Genomic DNA, 11,116 nt, shown 5'->3' with positions numbered 1-11,116 from the left:
TATCCTTAGGTAACTTTTGAATTCTGTACCATATATATAAAACTGCCGTATGATTTTTAAATCATCTACATGCCCACATGGCCTACATACATGCAAGAGTGCAGATCCCCTGCATGAAGCTATAACATACCTCCTTAGTCCCTTAATGCCACTTTCTAGAATCAGAACAACTATGTCCTTGACCGGCCCATCCACTTTCACCCCTGTAATTGCCCACAATAGCTTAATTTCATCTCTCCACCTCACCCCAACCTCCCTAGCCTCCTATCTGACCACAAAATGCCATTACCTATTGCTACTCTCCTTAGCATCCCTAAATTTTAAAATATCTGTTCTATGTTGTATTCTCTCAGAACCCAGTAAAACTAATCCACTAATTCCACCTAAAGTTACCCCTCCTGGACATACTTGCATATTAACAGTGAATTTAAGCTAGAGAGTGACTGATTTTAGGGCAAGTGAAGCAGAATCATAGCACAGTGAAAGGAATACCAGATTTGAGGGTCCAGGGACCTTTATCTTATTCAGGCTATGAGACTCAGGGCAAATAACTTCACCTCTCTCGGTCTCAATTTCCTTAACTTAAAAAAAACGGGGGGGGGGGGGGAGATGGGGTGTATAAGAGATGATCTTCCCAGATCTAACATTCTACAAAATCCCACCGTACAATGCTGATTGCCATCACCTCTGAACTTGATGTATACTGTGTGTGTTCAACAGCATTGCCTGAAAGAAATAAAATGTGAGTCATATATATATATATATATATATATATATATATAATTTTAAGCATTCTAGCAACCCCACAAAAAAGTAGAAAGAAACAGCTGAAATTAATTTTAATAGATTTTATTTAACCCAACATACCCAAAATATTATCATTTCAACATGCAATCAATATAAAAATTATTGAGTTTCCATTTTTATAGTCCTAAATCTTCAAAATCCAGTGAGTATATTACATTTACAGAACATCTCAATTTGTACCAGCCACATTTCAAGTGCTCAAAAGCCACCTGTGGCTAATGGCTACCATGTTGGACAGCACAGGTCTAAGTCTAACAAGGAAGCCCTCCCTTCATTTCTGACCTTATTAAGGTCAGACGTGAAGACTGATGTGAATACATTCTTAGAAAAGATCAAAGTTATCAGAGCAGTTCCAGTTCTGAGTTCCTTGACTGACTAGGAAGGTAGCTGGGGCTGGTTGCCAGACAATATTGCAGAGTTCAAGATGAACATCACACAGAGAACCTAGAGGCCTAAAAGCTGAATATGGAAGAACTTCAAGGGACAGACAGAAAAAGGAGTTGGGTATAGTCAGGTCTTTTTACTCAGACTTTTCACAATACAAAATACACCAAAATCACATGGACCTTTTGTCCTGACAGCTATAGCAGTTCATTAATTTAAACACCTCTGATAGCTTCATATTTCCTAGGTGCTTGGCTAGGCCCAGAAGTCCCTGTGAAATAATAACTAACAGATGAGGACACTGAGGCTGAGAAAGGATAGGTCACTTTCCAATAGTCACATACCTCGTAAGTGGTAGAGCAGGGATGCAAACTGATTCTTAAACACTGCAACAAGCCACATTCCCCAGCATCAAAGAGCTCACAGTTACTGGAGGTAACAAAGGACTTTGCAATTATAAGGCTATGGGGTCACTAACATAAAAAGGTGGAAGCAGACATCAGGAGAGGATTCCCAAAGGTAACCCTTGAGTAAGTCTGAAAATTTGAGGAGCTAACCAGGCAAAAAGTGGGAGCTGGGCCTTCCAGAGGGAACAGCAGGTGCTAAAGATACAGCAGTGTGAAGGAGCATGAAATGTTCAGAAAACCGTGACTGGCTGGGCCTCTGGAGGGCAACGTGCGTGAGCAACAGAGGCCCCACATAAAAGTGGAGGGATTAGCCGAAACCAGTGCCTAAGAGGCCTTAAATTCCCTGATGAATTTAAGAAGAAATGCCATGTGAGGCATGCAAAGTCATTAAAGAGTTTTATCTAGGGTAGAGAAAGGGACCAGATTTTCATTTTGAGAAATCATTCCAACAGATCTCAAGACTTACCTGTCTCTTTTCCTCTTCTCTGGGTTCTTAACTCTACTTAAAAGCCCATATGTAAAAACACAGATTTGTTTCCTACAGAGGTGGACTACACCCTAGGGACTCACCTCCCAAAGGCCTATGAGTTTTATTTTTCCCACCCGCTTTACTAAAGACAAATTATTGACTTAGAACGCCTGAAAACCAGCCTCTCCGAAACTACTAAGCACCTCCTCTATTCCTGGCATCAACACTGCCTGAAGCCCCAGCAGGGGGCAGTTTGCTTGGCCTTCAGCCTCAAAAAGGCTAGCCCCTGCTGGAAGCCTTTTACAATTCCGACAGCATAGTAGTGTTTTACATTTATTTGCACAGAAACTTGTAAGATTCTTGTGGCTGGTGACAGAAAACGCTGAAACATTTCAACGCTATGGCCCCAATGTGTCCTCCTCCTCCTAACAATGAATTGTTCATTGCCTTCAAAACCCGTATCTCCCCTCTGGCCAACTCCCTCCATACATCCCTTCCTGCTCACCTGATTACCCAGTTCCATTTTTAGCTCATCAGCCTCTGAGGCTGACCTATTTTCAAGGCCACACAAGCAGAAAAATTTGCACATTATACAAAGAATAGACTATAACTAGAACAAGAGGACACAGAAAGGGGGGAGGGGAACCAGCAACGGTGTATACCAAGGAGGCAGGCAGAACCTGGTTAGACAGCCATCAGACAAAGTACAAAAACACCATTGCAGAGCAGGGAGAAGGAACTAAAAGGAAGAACGAGAACGCAGGAATACTGAGTGTGTAATAGAGCAGGACTTGGCCACTGACAACCTGGAAAATTGAGCTGAAGCCCAAGAAGCACCAAACAAGATCACTTTACCCAGTGAGAAGAGCGGAGCAGCCTTACTTTGCTTTCAACAGTTACCTGGGTGGTTCTGAAAGCCACGTCCTGGTCTGAAAAGAGAGGACCCAAGCAGCTTCAAGCCTACTGCAAAACCATAGGAATGGTATATTGATAAATAACTTCTCCATGCTCCTCTCCACAGATCTGGTGGAGAAGAACAGAGAAGAGAAATAAGAGGCCCTCTCAGATCTTCAATCTGCCTAACTAAGGGCTTGACCTGTGAGGCAATTTTCAGAGGTTAAGTTTTCCACACAAGTGAAAGACCAAGGGGCATTCCATCAGAGTTTTCTGAACTTCATTAACACTCTGAACTAAAAAACGAATCCCTTGCTTTTACCAAGAAGATGGAATATTTCATGGATATACTCTCCTTTCCCAAATCCCTCCTTTAGAAGGGGCCTTTGGGTGTAAGGGAGTATTATTCTAGAGGACTTGTGCTCCCTGGCCCTACTTTGTTCCCGCATTACCTACCAACACCAGCCAAACTAGGGTGCAAAGGGGAGAACACTCAGGCGGCAAAACATAGTTCATCGGACTGGATCAACTCTTTCTAGAATTGGGGCTGGCCCCACCCCTGTGGGGCCACAGCCAGCAACGGGAGGGCCACCATGGATGAGTTACTCTGCTTCTGTCATGGCAGACCTGGGGAGTAGAGAGGTTGAGTGGAATGGGAAAGACCACTCAATCATGGATAGGAAGCCGGTAGAGAGAAAACATGGCCTCTTGGATCCGATGGAAGAGCTGAGCCAGCTTGTAGAGGAAGGGCAAAGAAGAAGGAGAAGCTGCAGGAAGAAGGAAGATTGTTGTCAGTATGCCTGCCTTTACTCCCCTCTTCTTCCCCTCAGCCTCAAGTCCCATCCCTTGGAAATGGAAGTATGGGTTATTTTTTTAAAGCATATGTTGATGCTTAATGTTATTTGCTCCTCCTTCCCTTCCCAACAACAAAGAAAACCTTCACTTTCTCTAGGATATACTCTCTGGGATATATTTTCTTCACTTGGATTACAGTGACCTTAAGTTTGCTAAGAATAAGAAAACGTATATTTTAGCCTAGCTTTCTGATACATACACAAAAAGAAACTGATAATGGTGGCTGCCTCTGGGAAGATAAATTTGAGAAGAGACTTCACTACATTCTTTCTCATACCTTCTCAACCTGCAGCCAAGTGACAGTATTACGTATTTTTATCCTAAGTTAATTATATTAAAAATAAAGTACAATCTATCTCTTTAGAATTAGGGCTGAGTTGATTGGTTGGTTTTTCCTTATTTGACTACCAATTTTTTTTAACTGATTTTTTCTTTCTTAAAAAGAAAAATGTTATTTTCAAGGAAAGTTACTGAAAGTCTACTCTTTTTATATCCTTCCTTCGAGTTCTAGTTGCTGCCTAATCACGGGCTCTCCTCTCCCACAGAACCACCACTGCAATAAGTCAAATCTGCCACTGGGGGTCAGCAGCTCCAGGCCAGGGCATCAGGAAGCTCTGAGCAGCCCGGCAAGCCGCAAACTCAAATTACCCCTTGCTGTTCCCACTCAGAAGAGCAGGACTTACAAGGACCACTGGAAAAAAAAAAAAAAAATCTAAATTTTTATCAAGTCTCTGTGGAACAAAGTAGAAGTCAGCAAGTGGACAGGAATGAACACAAACTATCCTTAGCCTTCCTGAGAACTACAAGTGACTCTTTCCTTAAGCAAACAGAGCTATTCAGATGGAATTTCTGCTCAGTGTTCAGCAAATTGAAAAGGACAACTCTGAGCTATGCAAAAAAAAAAAAAAAAAAAAAAAAAAGCTCACTAAATAAGAGGAAGGGGAATGGGGAAAATGGGGAAGACCTAAAGATTAAATCAAGAACTGGCAGGTTTTGTTTTTGTTTTGTTTTAAAGATTTGTTTATTTATTTGAGAGAGGGAGAACACACATGCACATATGCTCACAAGTGAGCTCCATGTGGGGCTGGATCCTACAACTCTGAGATCATGACTTGAGCTGAAACCAAGAGTCTGATGCTTGACCGATTGAGCCACCTAGGCATCCCAAGAACTGGCAGTTTTAAAAATAGACAAATTATTTGTGACCATGGGCTAGTTACTTTTTTCTCTAGTTCTTGGGTTTCTTGATCAAAAAAAGAAAGAAAAAGAAGAGGAAGGGACTGGAATAAGGGTTTCCAGTTTTTCCTGCAGTTTTGAAAGTTATATAATTCTATTCTAAGTCTAAATTCATGAGAAGAGTAAAGATTAGATGGTAACTCACATAGAGTAACACACAAACATAAAAATCTAAAAGGGTGAGCTCTTAATCTTTGGTCCAGCACTTAATTTCGAGGAGTTAATTCTCAGGAAATAACCAGGGTTGTTCCCAAATAGCACTTAGGGAACTCATGTCTGCTTCATAGCACTGCAGAAAACAGAGTAAGAAATAATCAAAATGTTCAACAATAGGAGGTTATTAATCAATCACAGAAGTTTCTGCAGATTGGAATATTATTTAGCCACCTAAAGCCATGTTTTAAAAGATATTTATAACATGCAAAATTGCATCTGTATCCATATAGAAAAAGACTGAAAGTATAACTTTTACAATAACAAACTTCATAGGTGATTTCTGTTTTCTTCTTTATGCTTTTCTCTATTTTCTACATTTTCTAAAATGTACATGTATTTCAATTACGATTTAACACAATTTTTTAGGTATTATGATGAGGAAAAAAAATTTTTTTTTTAATTTTCACATTCTAGTCAGAGTTCACCCCCAGATAAAGTAGATGACAATGACTCAAAGTCAGTGTTCAAGGGTCAACGGAATAGAGTGAATTTCCTCCAGACTGCTCTCATGGACTCCAGGGCTATTCTCTCCCAGGCGGGCTGAGCTGGCTCTTGCTGGGGTCCAACAGTCCCTCCTTATGGAAGAGACTCAGGGAGAAGTGGCACAGGAGATGCCTCCATCCCCAGGAGGGCTCCCTCCCACAGGCCCAGACCCTGTTCAATAGCCCCTTCCCCAGGAAGGGCAGGAAAGAAGACAGGCTTCATTACTCACCTGGATCAAACCTTACCACCAAGAGGCAGAGGATCAAGGCAGCCAGGAGGCTCTTTTTGAAGGGCATGGAGAAGAAGTGGCTCACTGTAGAATCCCAAAGCCGGCGAAGCAACATCATTAGTGACAGGAACTTGTGGGAGAAGGAGCCTGGTCAGGGAGATAGAGCATACCTGCAGGTAACTCCACGAGAAACAGCTTCACCGACTCTGAGCTTTGAGCAAGATTATGAGAGCTGACAAAAGGTAACAAGACTAGTTCACTCCTGTAGTTCATTAAGTGATTCTAAAAAAGATTCCAAGAGCTCCAAAAATGTTTTAAGGACAGACTACATCACTAGAATGTCATCTCCTTAGGAGAAACTTTTAATAGACAGCATCTACTCAGCCGGGTAAACCTGGCATACTGGTATATTTTTTAAGTATTATTTTATAGCATTCTTTATATTTTGGCCTAAGATATGTACAGAGAGTTATAAAGAGCAGTAGTTCTTGATTATCACATTAATGCAGGAAACAGAAAGGCACTTAATATATACAGTGAAGAATGCAAAACTCAGATTGTAAATATGAACACCACCAACTCAAGTACAAGTGGTGCCAAGTCCTGACAGAACACTCTGAACTTGCCATCAAACGCTTTCCCCATCCTTTCCTCCCTAGGAGATGGAGGGGCAGAGGGCTTTGGTAGCCACAGGAAATTCCTGAAGCCAATAACCTGTTTTCAAAGAAGGGATTCTACATCAGAAGATTCATGCTCTTTAGCACACAAAGAAAAGACACTTTGGAGAATAGGATTATAGTTAAAGAACTTTCATATTTAAAAAAAAAAAAAAAGGATCAGGGGACGCCTGGGTGGCTCAGTTGGTTAAGCGGCTGCCTTCGCCTCAGGTCATGATCCCAGGGTCCTGGGACTGAGTTCCACATCGGGCTCCCAGCTCACCGGGGAGCCTGGTTCTCCCTCTGCCTGCTGCTCTCCCTGCTTGTGCTCACTCACTCTTTCTCTCTCACACACAAATTTAAAAAAAAAAAAAAAGATCAGGCCTATTCTGTACATACCAAGAGAAAAGTCAAAGAACAGTGGCTAAAAACTACCAAGAAAAAAACTTAAATTTCAGGAAGAACTTCCCTATGGAACTGTCCATACATGGAATGAGCTGCTTCTAGAGATAGTAAATTTTCTAACCTTGCATAGACTATATGATCACTTGAGGAAAAGAGGATGGAAAGGATTCAAAGACCAGGGGAAGGGTCTGAAGTAGAGGACCTTTATAAAATCCTTTATAACAAAATAACCCCCACACCCACCCCTATGTAGGCATCCCATGTAGGATAATAGTCAGGTGTATGATGTTGGGTTTAAAATGGTTTCCCTAAAAAGCCATTGTGTGACACTGCACTCCAATGGGCAGAGATGGGCTGCCCCTTAAAGGGCAACATCAATCATTGAAGAACATACCCAGGAGATCTAGGAAGTAAAGGCAGACAGGAGGCTGGGTGTTGGGGCCCAAGCTGAAGATAAGTAATTTTTATCTAAGTCAAGCTACCAAGTTACTGTGTCAGCTTCTTATTTTTCTTTGGCTATCCCCCAGCATACCTCAGCTGTGTCTGTGTTTGTGCCAGCCTTTAAAGAAGGAATAACATCCCACTCAGACCAGCATGATAGAGACAAGAGATCTAGTGACAGGACCCGAAGGAGAAGTTGGCTTTCAAAGAGACCAGAGTTATGGTTCTGAGATTCAGCAACACCTCCCAGAGATTCTCCTTCCACCGCCAACTACAGAGGGTCAGGGCTTCGCTTTTTAATCCAATCAACAGGTTTCCTATTCTGTGATTTGGGAGTTACTCATAAAATAATTGCTCCCAAGCTCCCAGGAATGTCATGATAAATCCCGAAGTATAAGGGAGAGCCCACAACTCCACTTTATAGAGGCCACTGAAGAATAATGTCCTACCTTCCTGGTTTAGCTTCTGGGCCTCCTCAGTGCCCGAGTGTTGGTGTTTCTGCTGTTGCCTTGCCTTACTAATGGCCTGGAGTAAGTCCAGCCGCTCTTCCTCACTGAAGGCTGCAGAACCCACCACTAGTTCCTCAGCCTCCGACAAGCAGCCCAGAGGCAGCAGCACTCGGTGTAGGTGAAGTTCTGCCAAGGCTCTGTATTCTGGAAGGCCCTGATTGCCAAGGTCTTGCAGCCAGGCGCTGACCACTTCCAGCACAACTCCAGGCTCTTGCATTTTGCTGTATAAAAGAACACTGCAAACCCAAATAATCCAATTTCAAAAAAGCACAGTCAGTGCTCCATGGTCGGTTTACCTCTCATAACTACCACCCTCTCCCACCCAATCCTTCCCCTGTGTTCTCCGGGCCTTCCCTATGGGATACTGATATTGATAAGAATTAGGAATTCTTAGGAAGTAGCAAGAAGCTCTGTCAGCTAGGACTCCACTTCTATCATCCCACTTCACATCTCCTATTCCCACTGTCCCCCTCCTTCTCTTTTCCTCTACCTGACTCCTAAATTCTCCCTTCCTCATCCTTTATAGCTAGGTTTTGAGGTTAAAAAATAATAATAATAACAAAAAAAGAAAAAAACAGGGAAAGATTAGATATAGAGGGAAAGGGTAGGGAAGGGGTAAAGAGAAGATACTGGGCACTGATTCAAAAAAGGACATGAAAATCCTCTTGTTTCTGAACTGACCCAGTGAGTCAGAACAAGGACGTACCATAGTTCCAGGACTTTGGGAGGTAGCTTTTCAGGGACCTGGTAATACTGAAGAACCCAGGACAGGACTTCCTGCCACCGATTCATTTCTGCCAGGGCCTGGATCCCCACAACACACAGGGAGCATTTCACCTCCAAGGAACTGTCAGCAGAAAAACCAATTCAGGTTTAGAAGTGGTTCCCCTCCAGGGGTGCCTGGGTGGCTCAGTCAGTTAACAGGTGACTCTTGGTTTCTGCTCAGGTCATGATCTCGGGGTTGTGGGATCAAGCCCTGCAGCGGGCTTCTCGCTTTGGCTTAGTGTAGACTCTGCTGGAGATTTATTCCTCTCCCTCTGCCCCTCCCCCTGCTCTCACACACTCTCAAAACAAAGAAAGAAACAAAGAAAGAAAGAAAGGTAGATGGATGGTTCCCCTGTTTCCATTCCCACCACCACCCTGGGACCATTCCCCCCACACAGTTCCCAACTCAGTAGCCATCACCTCTATCCTCCCCATTAGTATTTAAGTGGAGCTCAAATTACAACTGGTCTCACTAGCCCCAACAGAGAGAAAACTGCCCTTTCCCCCAGGAGTTCCAAGTTCCTATAAATCTGGAGACAACTCAACTGCTGCCTATCACACATCTTTGTACCCAGGTGAAATGCAGCACAGGTGTGTGGGTGGAAAGAGAGCTGGAGCTAAGAGTTTGCTTCAGTGAAGAAGTGGGGATGGAGCAAGTTTTCTGCCTGAGTGTAGGTACGGGAACTTCACAACTGGCCTGTTAGCACCACCAAGTGAGGTACCTCCAGGAACCCCAAATCACAGCCTCCAGCATTTACTGCCACAAGCCCTACTCAACCCCCTAAAACACAGCCAGGGCTCCCCAGTTCATCCTTCTCTGGGGTCAGCTTTGACTATTCTACCCACCACCTCCCTAGTGTAGCCAAAATCAACATTACTATCCACAGAGAAATGATTCCCTCAACTTCCCGAAGAGGCTAACAGCATTAGAAAGAACAATGCAGGACCAAGGTTTTCATCAGATTGATACTTTAATCCAGTCCTTCAACAGTCCCAGAACACTACTCCTGCTCTGAACTCCACTTCCATTCATCAACCGAGGTCAGAAGTGAACAACTTGGGGGAGAAGAGTGTACCTAGGAGAGGACTTCCACCACCTGCTTACCAAAATAATTTAACACTTAATACACATTCTATCTTCCCATCATGCTACTCTACACTGGAATAGGGAGAAAAGAATTGGCTATGGGTTCTCACTAAGCTGTTACCCGACTTGACAGCTTCCTCCTCATTGGCAGTGCCTCAGCTTCCTCCTCTGTAGAATGGGCACACCAGCTTATCAGAGAGAGCTCCTTGTAAGCAATCTGGGAATGACAGAACTCCCCAAATCTTGAGTCCGTCCCCAAGATCACCCGGAAATGAACGGAGCCCAGCACGTACGTGCCCGCATCATCTTTGGCCAAGCTCCGCCAGGCGCGTTCGCAGGTCTGCAGTGCTGCCCGGAAGTCCAGGTGCACCACCAAGAGGTCTGCAGCCTCCTCCAGCAGAACTGCCGCTGCCGACGGAGGCGAGGCGACGCGTACAGGCTCGCTGCTCCTCAGAGGCGCCCCGAGCCCCCTAAGGGGGGCTGCAGGGGTCGAGGAGTCACTCTTCATAGCCATCCTGGGCTTAGGGCCTGTTTCTCCAGACATCAGAGTGGCAGCCTCTCCGGGGTCTCCGGGATATCCCGCGTCGGCCTGGGAGAAGAGGGACAGTCCTCATATGCTTGCCCACAGCCCTCCCCGAAGCCGAGTCCTGGGGAAGGAAAAGTTAGTAGCCATGTCTAAGGCAAAGGCTGAGTTAGCCGGGCAGATGCTCCAGCTCAAGACAGACTGAACACAGGAAACCAGTTCACACCCCAGATTTGCAGAACAGCTACATCCCTGGAATACCTGCCTCTAGCTTCTCTGGCCCCACGACATGTACTGATACCAACTTAGCCCCGGGGAGGGCCGTTCCAGGTTCTTTTTCATGAATCTAGCCGTTCACTGCAGGCGCGGGACACGGTAACCGACATGCTTCCGGCTCTCGCAGCCCCCTGCAGACTCATGGCGTCCCGATGGCGCGGAGGACTCTGGAAGTTGTAGTTCTCTGGCTCTTGGCTCAGTCGCCTTCTTGAGGTAGATGGAGGAATTTCGGACTACAACCCCCAGCATACCACGCCACAGAAACTGTCACTGTCCCCGGAGAAAACAAACTTGGCACCAAAGCTTTTGGAAATAACAATCAGAGGCTGTGTTGTGAGATGGGGAGGTCCCCTCACGAACCAGTTCCAGCAAAGGCCGGACAGAGGAAATTTCAGTAACGGAGATGAAGTTATGAGCAGGCTTCTAAAAGCAGGAAAAGCACTGAAAGGAAACTTTAGAGCTGGAGACTTTTCC

At 44.5% G+C, this 11,116-nt stretch overlaps 1 protein-coding gene across 2 annotated transcripts; it reads right to left on the bottom strand.

The window, feature by feature from the left end:
• Positions 1–841: 841 nt before the first annotated feature.
• On the bottom strand, positions 842–10,799 carry PEX26 (peroxisomal biogenesis factor 26). Of its 2 annotated transcripts, none has more exons than XM_080810069.1 (6): positions 10,628–10,799; positions 10,137–10,432; positions 8,698–8,838; positions 7,932–8,227; positions 5,981–6,127; positions 842–3,728 (listed from the first exon to the last, which is right to left on the bottom strand). In XM_080810069.1, exons 2-6 carry the CDS (start codon positions 10,385–10,387, stop codon positions 3,628–3,630), a joined length of 936 nt encoding a protein of 311 aa, XP_080666195.1. In that variant the 5' UTR covers positions 10,388–10,432; positions 10,628–10,799; the 3' UTR covers positions 842–3,627. The 2 variants fall into 2 exon arrangements, with proteins under 2 accessions (XP_080666195.1, XP_080666194.1); XM_080810068.1 differs by having other exon boundaries at positions 10,632–10,783.
• Between the last annotated feature and the right edge of the window lie 317 nt (positions 10,800–11,116).

The sequence above is a fragment of the Martes martes genome, assembly GCF_963455335.1.
Source record: "Martes martes genome assembly, chromosome: 8".
NCBI lineage: Eukaryota > Metazoa > Chordata > Mammalia > Carnivora > Mustelidae > Martes > Martes martes.
This window is presented reverse-complemented; position numbering and strand designations above follow the sequence as displayed.

Excerpts from the sequence above, each read along its gene's own strand:
- PEX26 (XM_080810069.1), bottom strand. The coding sequence starts at position 10,387 with ATGTCTGGAGAAACAGGCCCTAAGCCCAGGATGGCTATGAAGAGTGAC. Across the intron at positions 8,839-10,136 it reads GCCAAAGATGATGCGGGCAC|TTCCTTGGAGGTGAAATGCT; the intron begins GTACGTGCTGGG and ends TTCTGCTGACAG. Across the intron at positions 3,729-5,980 it reads GGTGGTAAGGTTTGATCCAG|CTTCTCCTTCTTCTTTGCCC; the intron begins GTGAGTAATGAA and ends TTCTTCCTGCAG.